General features: G+C 38.6%; 1 protein-coding gene across 11 annotated transcripts in view; it reads right to left on the reverse strand.

Moving 5' to 3' along the window:
• The window catches only part of LOC145671339 (uncharacterized), a 530261-nt gene that overhangs the window by 59519 nt on the left and 451107 nt on the right, over nt 1-19635 (reverse strand). For all 11 annotated transcript variants that reach the window (XM_081740371.1, XM_081740381.1, XM_081740409.1 and 8 more), the window contains 2 exons: nt 17777-17938; nt 15053-15227 (listed from right to left, as the gene is read on the reverse strand). In XM_081740371.1, the coding sequence (XP_081596497.1) occupies nt 15053-15227; nt 17777-17938 (337 nt within the window). The remainder of the gene's footprint in view (nt 1-15052; nt 15228-17776; nt 17939-19635) is intronic.

The following is a 19635-nucleotide window of genomic DNA, read 5'->3' on the forward strand; positions in this document are numbered from 1 at the left end:
AACATATAATCACGGGCAATGACGGGACCGGTAAGCATCAGCCCAGGACACATTGACAGCCAGTATATCGCGGCTGACAATATCACAGAGCCATATTTAATGGTTGGTCGGAGACACTTCGAATCATGAGCTTCTTTGGATGTCAGGTGAGAACCACACATAAACATGGTATGTGGTTTAAAATAAGTTGAACGGTGGCTCACCCGACCTTATCACATTCTAATGAGTTGAAGAAAGTAATTGTTAAATACTGAATAAATAAAAAAGAGCTGTCATCTTATCTGATACGCCATTCAGGCTAGTAGCTTCAAGTGTGGCCATTAATGGAACTATTATTCGAACTTAAGGAAGCGGGAATAGCTAGTGCCACTTTTGGACTAGTCATTGAACCGGTAAAATCTTGCATTTATGGGTATATTAAATCACTGTAAATCAAGAAAAATATATTCGGATTTGAAGACAAGTGTTTCCTATTGTGGTTAACTACCGATGTTATTGAGGAGCGGAAAAAATTCAATGTATGGCTTTAAGTTAGTTGTAAAAAGAAGTATTTGGAAGCCAAGTACATCAAGTTAAATGTGGTATGTTTGTAGTGACCTGATTTCTGTAAGGTAGCACTTATATTCCTTTAGATATTTTTGGAAACATCTTAAATACAATATAATTTCAAAGAAAGTTATGTATTAGATTACCTTTTTCCTAAATTGGGTTTTCTAAAGGAAAAAAAATCAAATTGCGATTTAATAATCATAAACATTATGATAAAATAATTATCTTTTTCTTAGATTGGATTTTGAGGATAAATCCTAGAAATTTATTAAGTACATATTACAACACGCTTCCATCCTGGATGTTTGCGACCTCGTAATTGACTCGTGCTAAAGTTTGAAAGTCTGTTATCAGCGGTTTTTCCTGTGCAACCCAACCTCTTATGTCCATGCTATGTAATTCTAGGCAGACTGTGATTTCTGACACAGTCTGAGGAAGGCACTGCCCACTCATCACGTGCACTATAGTCGCAGGATGTTTCGAGTGAAAATCCACTTTAAAGCTCATCGGGATCTTCCACTGAGGGATTTCTTCTGACCACTGTTCTACTTCGCTGATGTGAATCTGCCATGAATTGTGTAGGCCGTCATCATCTTGGACACTAGTTCTTGCGATATATATATATTACACCTTGCCACTTTCGTTACGTTACGTTCATATCACACAACCAAGCGCCAACAATTTGCTCTGTTCGGAAATCAGAGAGAATTCGTCCATTGTACACTATCACTGCACACTGAGGTTCTACTGCTCCTCACGTAGTACAGAATTTGCTCTAACACATCACAACATCCCGACGCTGCGGTCGTCGGCTGATCATGCGGGTGTTAAACAGTACATCATCATCATAGGTATTCTGCCATTAATTGTAGGTCATTTTCTGCAACTGAGAAGCTTCTATGCTCCACGGTCTTCTGCTATTCTCTTCGTCTTCACTCACGATTTCTCTGTTTTGATAAAATTTGGTATTATCATATTAACTTAATGAACGATAATCTAGAAGTTTCTGCACAGGAGAGACCATCTAGATGAAATTATTATGAGATTCATCTGAGAGTGCCCCTTTTCTCACTTTCTTTAAGATATTGCAATTGTGCTCAACTGTATTTTAGAGGAGGCAGTGTGTCTGGGATTCTATTTTCTTTAAATTGCTCACTCAAACCTCGAACTTCTCTTTCATCTATTAGGATGGTGCGAATGAAATATCCGCTTTGACGTTTGATGGAAGAATTAACTCAGGAACAGAATACAGGGATTGGCTATGGTGACGTCTCTGACGTCACAGATCTATATACATCCAGCAACCAAGCTAACGTTTCCAGACAGACCTGAAGGAGAACGTTGTTGAATAGGATAGCGTTTCCAGACAAACCTAAGGAAGTTCATTGTTGAGCAGGCTAGCTTTTCCAGGCAGGACTGATAGAATACGTTGTTGAACAGACTGCATACAGAGCATACAAAATTGAGACTTATTTTTCTTTACGATCTCAAACTGGGGTATTCTGCACAAGAAGCCGAAAAATACATTAACAGTGCATTTGGACCAGGAACGGCTAACAAATGCACCATTCACCGTTGGTGGTGACACAGAGATGTAAAATGAGCCTCGTGGACATTGATCAACACCGTGTTCGGATGAGCTTTTCAGGAATATCATACAAGTGGATCCTCGGAAGTAACTGTAGATGAGTAAGGATACACCACAACACTGTCGTTTGGCGGCTCGTGCAATCGATAAGGAGAACAAGTTGGAGTCATAGATCAAACATGAATTGACACCAACCAACAAGAATCACCATTTAGAGGCAAGAGCGCCTATCAGGGGGGCAAGGTGGGGCGCTCTCCCCCCCTAAGAGGAAATCGTACTTGGGAATATCGAAAGCCCATTAGAATTTTTACATTAGTTATAGCAAAATTTGAAACTATATTTGAAACCTCGCTTATATTTGCCCCCCCTTGGAAACCACAACATGGGCGCCCTTGTCTAGAGATGTGCAGTTCTGTGAGTGGTAAAGAATAATCGGGAAAGTTTCCTGCATCGGATTGTAATTTTTAATGAAGAATGCATATGCCCTAATGATCGTAAACGGTTAGGGCAGTAGTTGGAATTTCAGCAAAGTCCAAGACGTTTTACAAAACCTCTGGAAGATATTGTACCTGTTATTATGACCTGCTTTGGGGGTAATCCATCATACCTGTCTTCGTCGCGTCGAAACCGTCACTACAGATCGTTACAATCCTTAAGTTAATTAAATGCATCACAAACTTTGACTGCAAGCATTCTGACATGTTATTGGTGTCCTAATGTAACACGACAATGTATACGCAAGCGCCACTCAAAAGATGTTTCAAATTCTACACGAATTGCAGTACGAAACCTTTCATAATCCACTGAATTTTCCTGATGTCTTTCCCACGAACTATCCATCTTTTCCGGCATCTCGGACACTTCTTGGGAAGAAAGACCTTTCCTGATGATCGAATGGTACCACGTGAAGTTGAGAGTTCCCTCGCATTGCTGACTCCAGAGATCCCCCCCCCCCCCGCAAAGTTCAATCGTTCGATGAGCGTTGCGGAAGTTTTGTGGTTGCAGAGGGAAACTATTTTGATCAACCAGGTATTGCAGACTTCATTTTTTTTTGTTACCTTTGGAAATGACGCTCTTGGGACGGACACATCATTCACACAAATCTAATAAGAGAAATTTTGCTACTAGCTTTCTAATTTCGGCTTCACCTAATGTCAGCATAGAATTTCTGGCCAACACTTGAAAACTAAAATCTTGGCATATTGAGGCTAATCCGCTTTATCACCTTCTTTCTGTCTTCAAATCGGTTTAAATTGAAAAGAAAATTATTTTAAAATATAAAATAATAATAATAATAATAATAATAATAATAATAATAATAATAATAATAATAATAATAATAATAATAATAATAATAATAATAATGCTAGAGAAATCGGAATTTAAAAAAAAATATTAGAAAAAAGCATTGCAACATTAAGCTCTTCTTCTTGGTCTAGTGGTTAGAGTACCTGTCTTTAGTGTACGAGGTCCTGGGTTCGATTTGCTGAGGGAGAATTTTCAACGCACTCATATTCCACTTTAAACTGTAAATCTTCTACAAGACACAAAGGATGTAAATACCAATCAATCAATTAATGAATAATGATAAACAATATCTTTATCTCACTTATGGGGTCTGTATGAAGACTGATTTATTTTTTTTTTTTTAGCTAAATGGAAGGAAGCAGCTATGTTCACTACGTTGGTCGGGGTTGTTATGTAATGTGTCCTGGTTCGGTTGTCTCAGAGTCTTTAAAGAATATGGATCGCATTTGGAGCGAGCAGCTGTTTTGTATTGTCATCAGGAATCAAGGTGTCAAATGATTTGCATATAAGAAGAAAGTGTTCCAAAGGTTTTGTTCAGATAACAGAAGGAAAGACGTTTGTCGATTTGTCACGCACTGTTGAAACGTATTGATCGAAAGCCTGTTATCCATTATGGGACGATGGAACAAGTGATAGCAGTTTCGAAGAAGTGTCTCAAGAAAAATCCAGTTATGCACTTCCACGAAGAGTATCAAGCATGGCAAAAACACTGAGAAAGGTGTTTTACAGCAAAATGATCTAATTTTTATTAATTTTAACTCATTATGCATAATTATATCTCACATATTTTTTCCTTCGTGAATGTATTCCTAATACCTTTTGCACAGACCCTATATATATATATATATATATATATATATATATATATATATATATATATATATATATATATATATATATAATGTTACTTGTTGCTACTATTAGAGACAGTAACAAATTAAGCCAATGTTAGCAGGTCATCCATGATTTTTTTTCTTTTCTTTGAATTAATTACTTGTTTATTGAGTTTTGTGATCCAGGCACGTGCTCTTCAGGCTAAGCGAAACTCTAATCATTAAATTATTGGGCCGCGGTGGCTCAGTGATAGTGTTCACCTCTGGTACATGGGGTTTCGGGTTCAAATTCTGCTCCCGCCAAGTGAACTTTGTGATGGACAAATACCGCGTGCGTGGGTTTCCTCGGGGTTTTCCCACTTTTTCCATTTCATTCATTTCTCATCATCACCGTCTTCTTTAGCCTAGCCGGCATAAGCGTGGGACGTAAAACTAAAAAAAATCATTTCATTTTCATTAAATTGTTTTAATTTTTCTTTCATAATCACCGATAACACTCTGACAACTGATACTGACGCGGAAGACTTGAGTTCAATTCTCGGTAAAAGTTCACATGGTTCGGCATGGTCTTATAACTCTTGGCTCAGAAAAGGGACGTTGAAAAAGCAGTCAACCAACAACCAGCCTAGAGTAAAAGTTTCCGACTTGAATGGGTCCATAAATTTGACAGCAAGGAACTATTTTAACAGTTCTAATTATACCCAAGCGCAGGCACAAAGTGACCTTTGCCCTTAACATTGAATCTGAACATATGACCCCAACAGAGATCGAGCTAAGGACCACACAGAATGAAAACGTGTCCTTGCCATTTAGCTACTAAGAAATCTGATTCAGTTTATACATTGAGCTTTTTTTTTTTTTTTTCAAATTTCAAATTGAAGTTGCACTTCATTGGTTGCATAATCATAAAGAAAAGTAGAGCAGAACTCACAACAGCTGCAGCTGCAATTTGAAGTTTAAAAGTGTTTAAGAATTACTTTTCAAATAGAAACGACTCTTGTTTATGTACGTAGACAGACTACATGTTTTGATCATGTACGTAAATCATTACATCTGTCGTGTGATAGAAGCGAATTGAAGTGTGTCAATCGCCTCTTTCCAAGAAAAGAATTCGTCCAGACAAGAATGCATATGATAACAACACTTAATCAGGAAGAATTTGGGTTCGTCATATGCTGACAAAGCGAAGAGACTTCTAATGATGATATATGGTAAAGCGATCAATATTAAGAGGACACACATGAAACGAAGACATTAAAAATAAAGAAAAAAAGATTAGAATAGAACTTAAAGCTTTACTGATTAATTTGTATTGACGTTCTTCGCGAGCTGTAAGACTATACAGTACAAGACCAATAGCTTTAAAGTGCGATCTAAATCACAGTATGAGTTCGATGTTGCTCTATCGGCAGTAAAACCTGGATCAAGGGCGCCAATCCCGGGGGGCCAGAGGGGCCCGGGCCCCCCATAGCTGATGTGAGCCCCTCATTGTATTTGTGAATATACAATATTTGACATAATTTGAATGTAATTTATCTTAAAATCCTCATATGTGTCTTCTGCATCTGAATGCCCCCTCTCCCAAATTTACAGAAAAATCGGGCGCCCTTGACTTGGATCCCCGTACATCAAAAACACAAATGCGTTAGCCACTTTCTAAGGAGTCTGGTTTACCAGAACTCCTTTACGTATTTGTTCTGCGTGCCCGTGTCCTCCGGGAGACCACACACACACACAAATCAAGAACTACATAATGCATCACCATTAACTTCGGCGTTGGGGCCGCGATGACCCAGTGGTAGAACGTTCACCTCTGGCGCATGGGGTCTCTCCCGTTTCCCCGAACTTTCTTCATTCCACCATTTCATTCATTTCTCAACATCACAGTGTCCTTTAGCCTAGCCGGCATAATAGTGGGGCGTAAAATTTAAAGATTTCATTTCATTTTTTAATTTCGGCGTAGATTGTAGAGGATGAAAAGTTAAGGATCGATCTCGCTGCTGGAGATTATATTCAACCCGGAAGTGGTAGAAATCAATCATTTCCGGTTTTAACGTTGATCACAATAAGGCAAAAAAAAAAAAAAAAACGTACTAGATATCGAGAAACGGTTTCCCGCAATAGATTAAGCATCCGAAGAATATAGTTATTTAATACGCGAAACTCGATTTATATCGGTAAATCTTGAATGCCTTCCGAAACCAAAAGCTGAAATGATAATACTGTTCTATGGGGAGCCTAACAGAATAACTATATCCGTCAGTCGTCAATCTATCGACTGGTATCAGAGCAAAACAGGTAAGAGATGGAGAGAAACATTTTTTGATATGGATTGAGCATCGTATGGTTTCACCTTAGTTCTTAACTCTTTATTTAAAGCGGAAGTGGTGCTAATCATCTATTTCCGGTTTTAACGTTGACCACCACAGAACGAACGAAATCAGGTTTTTTAAGGATTCGATTCAGCATCTAAAGGGTAGCTTTCGCGTTCACTTTTATCCATATAATCAAACCGGAAGTGCTTAAAATTACTACCACTAAATGACGGCACTTGATTCAGAGCGTCAAGAATAAGTTTCGTCTCCACTGCCCTCTATTTAAACCCGAAGTTATAGATTTCAATATTGATTGGTACAGACTGAAGGAAAAAAGTACGAAACTGTTCTTCCCATGAATTCAGTATCTCGAGAACTGGTTCTATTACCGACCTTCTCCCTCTATCACAACCGGAAGTGATAGATCTAGTACTTAATCGTCTGAAAGTTTGAAAGTCTTCTGTTATTTCGGAATATGGAACGGAACTCAGTTGTTTACTTTTGAGTGACAATAGTAGTTAAGAGTATTGTGGTTTTGAAAAATAATAAAACTCGAAAATACAACGGAGTCACATGTTTAACGACCTTTACATGCCTGAAAACAGGAGTCGTTCAGAGTAGCATAGTCGCTAACGCTCTTACCTTTAGTGGGGACACTCAGTTGAAAAAGTGTAAAAGCTTCGCTAACGCTCTTACCTTTAGTGGGGATACTCAGTCGAAAAAGTGTAAAAGCTTCGCTAACGCTCTTACTTTTAGTGGGGACACTCAGTCGAAAAAGTGCAAAAGCTTCGCTAACGCTCTTACCTTTAGTGGTGACACTCAGTCGAAAAAGTGTAAAAGCTTCGCTAACGCTTTTACCTTTAGTGGGGACACTCAGTCGAAAAAGTGTAAAAGTTTCGCTAACGCTCTTACCTTTAGTAGTGATACTCAGTCGAAAAAGTGTAAAAGCTTCGCTAACACTAAACTTTAGTGGGGATACTCAGTCGAAAAAGTGTAAAAGCTTCGCTAAAACTCTTAACTTTAGTGGGGATACTCAGTCGAAAAAGTGTAAAAGCTTCGCTAACGCTCTTACCTTTAGTGGGGATACTCAGTCGAAAAAGTGTAAAAGCTTCGCTAACGCTCTTACCTTTAGTGGGGATACTCAGTCGAAAAAGTGTAAAAGCTTTTTCTGGTCAGCCATTCTGAGTGCGGTTTTTCCTACCATTTTCCTACCTCAGTCACACCAAGCAAATATCGGGACGGTACCCAGCATAAAGGTGACTTTAAGCTTCCCCATTTCTTCCTTCCTTCCAAACTGCTCCGGGTAATATGTCTCCGAGGAACATTGTCCTTCATACGTGATAGGCTTAAAAAGTCATAGATGCTGAATGCCCAGAAATATAGGTTAATTCCTAATAATAAAAACTGGTCTTTAAATTTTATCTTCCAATTCGTTCCTATACATATAAGAAGCCTTACCGTTCGATATATTGAATCCAAATTTCAAAGCACTGTTTTGATAAAATTCTCCAATTTCTACAATAAAGTGTAGTTTCCTGGAAAATGTTGCGATTCTCTTCTTTTAAAAAAAACGTTGTAATCAGAACGTCTATATTTCACAAATAAATATTCCATTAAAAACTTTAAAATATTGCTTAGTTCAGTTTTCATAAAAAGCTTCAGATGGGGTAATTTACTGTATTTTGTTCAGGAAGATGTTCGGGAACCGAGACCGTCACGGAATCGAGATCTGCGTCCCGGAGTCCCGAAAATATTTCTCGGGACACTTAAACGTCCCGGATTTCAGCGAAAAAGAAAGGAAAGGAATATTATAGTATGCTTTTCTTTCCATATAATTATTCTCTTCAACTTCTGAGTATGGCAATTCAAAAGTTGAAAAGAAAAAAGTTGTTGATTGATTTGTGGTCATTGAACCCAAATTTAGGATCTCTGTTCAAAAGATACTTCCAGGGAAAATAATGTGTTTCTACATCATGACCACGACGATTACAACGTAGTCAGCCGTACGAAATTCTAATTTCGATAACTCGAATGGAACATAAATGACCCTGGTCTGTAACACAAATACATGTATTATAGAAAACCATAAGATCGGGCAGACGTGAATTTCTTATGTAGATTCGCGTTCCTTCGTGGCTAAATGGTTAGCGAACGCACCTTTGGCATGGGACCGCTGGGTTCGATTCCCTGCGGGAGCTTATGTGGTTCGGATCCCACGTTAAGCTGTAGGTCTACGTCTCACATAGCTTCCCTGCTAAAAGCGCACTAAAACTGAAAACGAATCTCACATAAACTGACAGTAGTTTGATTGGAGTGTTCTTTCTTTTTCGTGTATCGATTACATGATATTTCGTTCTACTTTGGCATGGAGGACTTATAAAACCGGACTTTCAGATAATTAACATAAATACGAAAAGGCCATTTCCAAATATCAAATTCAAATATTTCAGTGTAAAATATAGATTATAAAAGATAGTTTACACTGGAAATACAAAGATTTCAATTTTTCATTCTCTCAATCCTAATAGTGTGGTATATGTGTTGTAGTTTAGCGTCACTTTGCAGTGTCGAGGGTAGGCAATATGAGGTATGGATCTAGGCACGAGCGATAGTCCTAGGGGCACAGCCCCTCCAAAATTTCCCCCTTTCCTGTAACATGATTTACGTAGCAATGTTTTTGTGACATGCCGATTAGCATATGTATATTTTGCATATCAATACGTAAGTTCTTTAGTTAAATTTCACCTTCGAATATCTAATTTGCATATTTCATTTGATTATAATTATAAGATATTTTATATTTTGATTAGGTAAATATATCTATAAGAATAAGTTACTAATGTTGTAATAAAAATATTTAATAACACTAGCAAACAAAATTTTACTTTTTTTCAGTAACTGGCATGAAAACAGCTAATCTTTATGTTTTTGGGTGTACTGATAACGAAAACGTTAATGAAAATGCAAGATTAGCTCTCGTTTTGAAGTTATGACAACTTTATTTTACTGCCTATATAAGCTTCTGCATGTATTTATTTTGTTGTTTTTCCTCGGAGAAAGGTCAGTGAAGGGTGTAACCTCTTTGCCTTGCGTTTGTAGTTTACTGCTAGTGATTCCCTGATTAATGTCCAACAGTAATCGGCTAACATTGATGCACACCATTTTCCCTGGTATCTCATTTTCATGTCCGAAATTTGCTGGTGGAAGAGTTCCTCGTGCTCGTCGCTTACAACACCATAGTTGTTAAGAAAGAAGTAAAAGTGGGAATCTAAGAAAAGTAACTTTAAAGACATGTTGCACCGTAATCTATCGTAGCAATGCAGAAGATTTGCCACAAGATCCTTATAGTTTACTGCCCCCTTGTTTTCTAAAAAGCTTTTTGACACTTGAACAAAGACAGGTGGGACAGGAACAGGCAGTCCGTCTCCGTGAGGCACTGGTCAGATCGCCAACGGTATGTTAGGTATATCGAGGAAGACCTTTTCTTCTTGGAAATACCATGAGTTAATGGAGTTGTCATACAAAAGTAACAATCATGCACATGGTTTGATAGTTTTCGCCGGATCATGGGTATAGCGAAGTCCATGGAAGATACTTTACATTTCCACCACGAGCGAAGACTCGAGACACAAGATAAGCAACATAAATGAGGGGCCCAGGGCTTGTACTGGTCCCCGATTTCACATCCAATCTGTACGCCTTTTTTAACATCTACTATGGCGTTATTGGCTTCCTTCTCGATTTCAATGTAGCCTGTCCGCAAATGTAGCAAAAATTGTCAGCACTGCTAACGCATTTGCGAGGCATATTGAATCACAAGAATCACAATGACGACATGCACTAACTACACTTCAATAACACGTACTTCCAGCCAGGCCCGTAGCCAACCCGAAAATGTAGAGGGGGCCCGGTGGAAGTTAGGGGGGGCCCGATCCAAAAATATTAGTTCATCCCATGTTATAGTTCATTTGCAAACCTACAGTGAAAAATTTTAGAGGGGGCCAGTAAAAATTTAGGGGGGCCCGGCCCCCTAGACGCTCCTGGATACGGGCCTGCTTCCAGCACAAGAACAGAACACAGCTTGTAACAGACTGAAACTACGCTTAAACGAAACATTATCCGCTCCTCCTTGCCTATTCCCCTACCAGTCCCCCTTGTTGCTACAAGCCCAGGCTAAAAATAGCGACAAAATACACATAGCTATGGTTGCCTGTAGGAAACTTAATCACTATGTCTACCATCAACGGGATTTCGAAGTCTATATGGGAAGGGATTTACAACAAATGTTAATACAATATAATACTTATAATTAAGTGCACTCCCTCTTTAACTTAGAAACGAGAGCTAATTCGAGTCTTTCATTGCCGTTTTCGTTATCAGCGTGGTCGATATAGTTAAAAAACATTTATTTCATTCCAGTTACATTTTCACTGTTGGCTAGTGTAATCGGTTTATATCCCATTTCTATTAAGAAATCATGTGTGAAAATTTAAGAAATATCTTAACGAAAAACTAAGAAGTTAGCCAGAAAGACGAAAATCAAAGGTCAATGACCAAGCCAATGTAAGGAATTACCAACTCAGTATTCTATTAGAAATTAATAATGACAATTGTATTAAAGTATTGGATATATCTAAAAAGGAAACAGAAATTATTATAGAGGATTAGAAACCTGCAATAATGGTGACAGTAAGCTTAGAGTTCAACTGTTGTTGGAACTATACATCTTCATTCGAAAGTACAACAGAATAAAGGTGTGAAATTATTTTGCCAACCAGGATTTTCACACATTTTCAAGGGTTAGCATCAGTTTAGCCCTGCTGTAGAAGCGAACGTAGGAAAAGTATAGTAGCATTTTGGAAAAGATTACCAGATGACGTATTTGAAAATTAATACCAATAATTATACTTAATAATAACACTCATGCTCTTGGAAATTACCGTGCAAAGTATATGGTTTCTTATGCTTTTGCAGGGCTGAAAAAATATGGATACACACGAATAATGGAAATAGCCAAAGAAAGACGCAAAGCATCCAAGGACATGCCGTCAATCAAGCCCACAAAAGGACGACGAGAGTAAAGTGGTGCAGGACCAAAAGTTGATTCAGGACAGGTGGAGAGACTATTTTAAAAAGTTACTGAATGAGGAGAACCAGAAGGTACTATATGAGGAGGCAGTAGCAAAACAGATAAAACGTGAAAGAGATAAGCAGGATAGAAGGGGAAAAACGCAGTTAGGAAAATGAATAGCGAAAAAGCAGTGATCATGCTGATCAAATCCCGGTAGAAATTTAGAGAAGCCTGAGTAAAGAAGAAAGAGGTATCTTATGGGATCCCATGAAAATGTGCTGGAAGCGGAAGATAATACTGCATAAATATAAGAAAGGTATATTAGATCCTATTTTTGAAGGCAAAGGTGATGTTCAAGACTGCAAATTACAGGGAAATTAAGTTAATGTATCACATCATGGGACCTAGGAAAAATTATTTTAAGGAAGGATACAGAAACGACTGTTGGTGAGGTTTCATGCCAGGAAAAGGAACAAATGAAGAGGCAGTTGATGGAACGGTATAGAGAAATGTAAGCAGAGTTGCACTTTGTTTTCATAGACCTCGAAAAGGTGTACCCGGACAAAATCAATGAAAGAGAAGGAAGTTTCTAAATATATATATATACGGCTGGTAAGGGACAAGTACTAGGTAGCAGACACCTAATTGAAGAGTAGTATGGGTTTGAGAGAAGATTTCCTTGTAGAAGTTGCTCTACATCAGGGATCAACTCTCAGCTCGTATTTGTTCAATTTGGTAATTGATGTGTTTGGGGAGGAGATAAAAAGTAAAATACTATGGAATATACTGTTCACGGATGAGATTGTTATATGCGAAATATCCAAAGATAAGGCAGAGAAGAAAGTGAAAAGTTGGAGACAGGTGTTGGAAGAGAGAGGCATGAGGATAGGTAAAACTAAGAAAGAATATATGACAGGAGTTTCTTACGTCTACAAGGAGAGAGACCTTTACCTTCCTCGAAATTTAAGTACTTGGGAGCGTACCTCGACCAGGATGGAGGATTACATATACGAGCCTAACACACAATACAGTCAGAGTGGCAAAATTGAAGATGAGTGGGATGCTGTGTGACAAAAATGTAAGTAGTAGGTTAAAGGTCATGTATATAAAACGAAAATAAGGCTGGCTATGGTAGACAGTAATGAAACCTGGGCAATCACAAGGGACTAGGAAGAGAAAATCGAATTGGCGGAGATGAGAGTGTTAAGATGGGTGTGTGCTGTAACGAGAAAGGATAGAATAAGAAACGATAATATAAGAGAAACTGTTAAAGGCAGAACCTTTGTGTAAAATGTTTCACAGATGGTGTCTGAGATGGGTTGGACATGTAGAACGAATAAACGAAGGCTATGTGGGAAAGAGAATGGGAAAACTGGAAGTACCAAGTAAAAGGAATAAGGAAAGACCCAAGATTAGGTAGAGGGACAAATTACAAAATGTTCTTAGAAAGACGGGATCGAGAATAGAGGATCCGGAGGATAGAAGAGAGTGGAGGAAAAACGAGAACGTCGATGCACATAAATATGGAAAAGTTGGAGACAAAAAAGAAGAATAAAAGGTGAACTCAAGTTACACCCTTGCAATTTTTCTTGACCCTCTATCTTGTGCTCTGGCTACTCGGGATTAGGGAAGTAGGGTCCATTAAGGCTATCCAAATATTTACACATCAGTGTCAAGATGTTTTCAGACATTGATACAATGAATTGTATTAAAATGGATTTATTTTATAATGCATGCTTAAATATAAAGGAATTAATAATATATTCTGAAGTAGAGCTCCCGAAAGATGCATTGAAGGCTACTTCCCCGTAGCATTCAGCCTTTCTCATGGAATCACGAGAATGGGCGTTGACTCGCTCATTCACTGCTCTGAGCAGACGAAAATTGTTTAAGCAATACATAAATTCAACACGATGCAACGAAAGTGGATGAATGTTGACGAAGCTGACCATCGCTACAAATCTGTCTTCAACATTGGGGGAACGGGTAAGACCGTTCCCACATTTTTTAAAAAGCGATATTCAAAATATTTATGAAGTTCAAAAACAATGCTGTGGAGGATCAGGGGAGCAGAGTTGTCTTCAACATTGGAAGGTGGACAGATTTCAGGCTTACACTGGGAATGGGAGGAGGGGGAGATGAGGCTCATATTACGGTAGATGAATCTGATTTCTGAGGTGAACCTGTTGTATATTATATATCTGGCGATGCAGATGAAGTAGTAAAAATGAAACAAGGCAAGGAACATCAATTTCATCTCACTTTTCCTTTGCAGCAGTCGGACATAAATCATCACATTTCTTCCCCAAAACACATTTCAAATCGGATTATTGGGGGGGGGGGGAGAGTCTCCCAGTTCCAATACACCAGGAACTTATTCCGTACTGGTTTGCGTTACAACAACTTAAAAATTGCGCTTTAGTTTGCGATTATCGGCATAGTAGTAATAATAGCTTTCTGCTTTTTTCTTTTGTGTTACAATCCGCAAATTTGGCGAAGACTGATACGGAATGAGGCCCCCGATCCCACTTGGCGATACCTGCGTTCGCCATCACCATCCAGACCCATCACACCAGAATTGAGAACTCTACAAGTTAGTACCGCGGGCCCTCAATGTTGAAACAACATATTTAAGTGGTTAATACTACGATCTTTCGATGTGCAGAGTTGCTTATGATACAAGTTCTTATTCCCTCGTCTCCAAAAAAGTATAGTGAAAGTTGCTGTCTCGTCTCGACTGGAGAAGTCCTGTCTCCGACTCTTCTCGTGGGCGCCCCTGCTGAAGATTCTTAAGCTACAATCAGGTGTCAGTTCCAGTCAAATATCTTCTAGGTTTAGCTTGACATGATCCATAAGGAATGATATGCTGGTAGATAAACACACACAAATCTGGTTAATTTTAACCCGTTATATACTAGCGTGACCATATGGTCACAGCATGTTGCGTCCTACATTTCAAACTGTAGGTGCTGTTACTTTAGTGTTATTATTATCTTACCTCTACCTAGCTTTGAAGGACGTATGACTTAAAAGTGGCGAGCACCAAACTACTCTTGTAGTAACTTTTACTTCTTTAGTTTGGACTACTTTAGTAAATTACTTCCGTAGTAATATACTCTTTTAGTAACTATTGGAGAGCTCAATTTCTATTAACTTCTTTAGTTCATTTAGGAGATTACTTGTAATAAATAACCTTGTTCTAATTATTTTCCTTTGAAAATCAGGACGGACATACTTTAAAGAGAAATCCAACTAGAAAAGAGAGGATATATCTGGAAAAGAGGACATTTGGCAACAACGCCATCTACAGGACAATTCTATAGCACATCAGTTTACTAAAAAAAGATGCTTTCTGTTTGGGTTGTCTGTAGTTCTATAACTAAAATACCTTTATCTCCTCTGGGCCCAATCTCTCCTCTGTCACCTTGAGATCCTTTACTTCCTTTTGGTCCCGGAAGGCCAGGTGGACCAGGTTCTCCAGGCGCTCCGCGCCTTCCAGGTGGGCCTGGTACTCCTGGTCCTTCTACTGCGCTTCCTGGAGGCCCAGGTAGACCAATAGGACCCTGAAATAAAAAAATATATTTAATTAAAACTTTTTATTATTATAAGTTTCATAGTTAGTATTCACCAGAGCACATGAGGTCAAAGTTAAGTTAAAGATTTTCTATTTTAACCGTGACAAATTTATTGAAGAAAGAAGAAAAACTTATATAGATTACAATGTTCTAAAGGGTGAGCCATTTGGTGGTTTCTTTTGAAAGTAAATGTTGAGAGTGACCGCTTATCCGTGTCCTAACAAGTGAAACAAACACAGTATCATATCTCCACGACACAAAATAATAACATTTATGCTTGAAAAAACATTGAGTAATATTGAAAACTTATTTCCAAAGTGAATGTTTTGTTTTGAAAACAGTGCGAAGTTTGAAAAGAAAGCTCAGTCGAAATAATACAGCAAACGCTCTTGCTGTACGCTAGTTTGTGTAGAAAGCTTTTAAGATTGGTATGTTAATTGATAACACAAGGTAGGCCTATCTTCGTGTACGTCAAGTGCGCCCAGTTAAAAACTACTGGTGCTGTTTGGAAGGTGTGCGCCTCAACGCAAGACCCTCAACTCGCCAGACATCGCAACTTAACATTAGCCACACTATTTGAGATGAATTCTACATAAAGATCTAGGATTAATCTCTATCAAGATCAAACTTACTCAGAAATTCAAGCTAAATTAATTGGAATTTAGACTAGCTCGAAATTGATGTCTATTTTGCTCACAAAATAATGTTTTCGGATAAGGTACATTTTTATCTTGGCGGCTATATCGATAAGCAAAACTGCTGTATTTGGGATTCGGAAAAGTAGCTAGTCGCTATCCAAAGGCCAATGCATCCTATCGGATGGCTGTTTGGTATGGTTTGTAGAGTTGCGGCATTATTGAAGTTTTTTTCTTCGAAGAGGAAGATGGTAACAACATTACGTTCAACAGATCTGTACATATCTGTTTTTGCTAGCAGTTATTGCATCAGATGTGGTCAAGCTTTGGGCCCAGGAGGATGGCGCTACGTGCCACAAAAATCGTCGTTTGAGCACTAAGTTAACATCCCATTAGCCGTTACCATGATATTATTTAGCCTGCGCGAAGCAACGATTTGACGCCATTAGACTTTTTTGTGGGGTGTCGCTAAAGATCGATGTTATGCTGACAATTCAGAAACGATTCAGGCACTTAATTGCACTAAGGATTGAGCTATTCGTGAAATTGCGTGCCAAAGCATCAAACATGTACTACAAAGTTGGATTGATCGTAGGATGGTTTACTGCCAAGTGAACTGAGGCAGCGATTAAAATGATCTTCCATACTCAATCGGAAGATACATTCGTTCCAATGATGCAACAAAGGTTGAAACATATTGAACGGTGTTTCTTTGCTACCACATATAAAAGGAAGTCGCTGGCCTACCCTTTATAAGTACCAAATAATGTTTGTGAGATCCAATATACTTGTTGAGTTCGCCTCCAATTGTATCATCATCTCTGCCATTTCTTTCTTTATTTTTAGGTGCTATCTAAAATTTCCAGGAAATTTCCCCCTAAAAATAAAAAAAAAAGAAACTTTAAATCCTCATTTGCATCGTTACCTTCATAGTGGTCATCTCGAGCTTGTATGCAGGTTCCTATTGTCAGAGACACTATTCGGAGGAAGCCGGCTGACTCAAGAACTGTAATCACTGCCACTGTTGGTAGATATAGCGATGTTTCGAAACCAGCATTATGAAATGCGTACACTCAAAAACACGCCACTTGGTAGACTAACTACCAGTTGAGAAAAATATACACCAAGAATTAATTATACACTGCTAACCTACTGGTTTGAGAGGAATGTTAAAATTCTCGGATATTTTAGGTAGTCTTTGATCATTTCATTCAAACCCAAAATATCGCAGAAAAATGGGGATCGGTAACGAACAAATCGCACTATTCAATCATTCAACGAACCAGGAAAAATGTTTACTTTTTACTACCATTTAATCAAAATATGATTGTGCTGAAGTATATATTAACATGAATGATTAATATCATCTCCGGATTCATTCACATGAATACCCGGTTACAGGAATCCCCACAGGTACAAAATCAACCCTGAAGGCCTAGGACGCCCTCCTCAGCAAAGTTTGTTAGCCCATTGTTATCTGGATATCTTTGCTTTGATTTTTGCTTAGATATCACGAGACACAGACATCTGAAAGGAACCCTTCAAAGTTGCCCAACGATCGGCGCCGCTGCCCACATCCCACAGGTTTTACACAGAAGATTTTAAGAAAAACACACGCTTTATTCGAAAAGCACAATTAAAATTTAATTATATCATAATGACGTTTTATATCACCATCTTTTGGGGAAATGATAAATTTGGGGGTACTGCGCCCAAGCACTTGGATGGGGTAGGGGTGTAATGAACATCGCTGCTTGGTTAGGTAAAACTAGCTTAACAGACTTTGATTAAACGGTCATTTGTGAACATAACTACATATGTTACATTTAACGATCTTCAGTAAAGTTAACCACATCATCTGGAAGTAACATATAAAGAACTAAAAAATTAAAATTATTTTACCGTTTGTCCCGGTGGACCTCTAAGTCCTGGAAACCCTGGTTCTCCACGTTCGCCTTTAGCACCTTTTTCTCCAGATGTGCCGTCACGACCTGGAAGACCAGTGGGACCAATTTCTCCAGGAAGTCCTCTCCGTCCTGGCGCACCTTCAGGTCCCGCAGGACCCTAGAAAGAAAGCAAATTAATTGTTCAAATATGATTATTCAGATAAATGATAGATTTAAAGGATCATGTTACAGGCAAAATGATTTAATACAGAATTATTAATCTTTTATGACAGTAACAAGATCAAGCACACAAATTTTTATATATATATATATATATATATATATATATATATATATATATATATATATATATATATATATATATATATATATATATATATATATATATATATATATATATATATATATATATATATATTACCATTCAGAACATTTACCGGGGGGCGCGGTGGCTCAGTGGTAGAGCGTTCACTTCTGGTGCTTAGGGTCCCGGGTTCGATCCCAGCCCCCGCCAAGTGAACTTTGTGGTGGACAAACACCGTGCTCGTGGGTTTTCTCGGGATCTCCCGTTTCCTCCCACATTCTTCATTCCACCATTTCACTCATCTCTCATCATCACCGTCTCCTTTAGCCTAACCGGCATAACCGTGGGACGTAAAACTCAAAGATTTCATTTCATTTCAGAACATTTACCACAAATATCCCGCCACTGCTTCTTAGATTCTCAAAAGTAATGTTTTTAATATTCCAAACTTTCATTCTGGTCCTCTCTTGAAGAAATGTAAATTTAAACTTGAAGCGAATCAAAGAGTGCAAAACAATGACTGATTTGTAATGCAAGATGTGATCAAACAGCACGTTGAATGTAGTTTCACAGTGTCATCTGTCGATATTGTGTCTATTTCAACTAGTAAACCCGGTAGCGTAAAACTTTGGTACTGTAATTGTCAAGTTTAAACGAGTTGTGACATGTTAGTTGGCTTCCAGAGGCAGAAGAGTAAGGGTGTGTTAAGAGTGTCTGTCGTGCGCCAACATTAAATTATATTCAAAGCTGCAAAAAAGTGCCAAAGAAGATCACGAAATGTCAAAATCAGTGTACGGTGATGAAGCAGTGGTATTGAAGAGTGTTTGCAAGTGGTATGAGCGATTCAAAAGCGGCAAAGAGTCCGTTAAAAACGAGCACAACTGGTACGAGCGATTCAAAAGCGGCAAAGAGTCCGTTAAAAACGAGCACAACTGGTAAGAGCGATTCAAAAGCGGTAGAGTCCGTTAAAAACGAGCACAACTGGTATGAGCGATTCAGAAGCGGCAAAGAAAAATGAAAATGAAATGAAATCTTTGAGTTTTACGTCCCACGGTTATGCCGATTAGGCTAAAGGAGACGGTGATAATGAGAGATGAGTGAAATGGTGGAATGAAGAAAGTGGGAGGAAACGGGAGAACCCCGAGAAAACCCACGAGCACGGTGTTTGTCCACCACAAAGTTCACTTGGCGGGGGCTGGGATCGAACCCGGGACCCCAAGCACCAGAGGTGAACGCTCTACAGAAGCGGCAAAGAGTCCGTTAAAAACGAGCAACGATCGAGACGTCCTTCGACGTCTAAAACAGATCAAAACGCGCAAAAAGGGGCACAAATGATTTGTTCAAACAGCCAAATGTCTATTCGAGAGCTTTCTGAAGAACGAAACATCTCGTATGAGTCCGTGAAAAGCATTGTAACCGCCGATTAAATGGGCAAATGACTTCCTCTTCACTACGAAAACGTGCCGTATCACACCTTGCTTTTGATCCGCGAGTTTTTGGCCGAAAAACATTTCCCGGCTGTCCACATTCCCTGTGTTCTTCAGATATAG

Source organism: Thermobia domestica, chromosome 2 (genome assembly GCF_964235325.1).
Source record: "Thermobia domestica chromosome 2, izTheDome1.hap1.1, whole genome shotgun sequence".
In the NCBI taxonomy this organism is placed as follows: Eukaryota; Metazoa; Arthropoda; class Insecta; order Zygentoma; family Lepismatidae; genus Thermobia; species Thermobia domestica.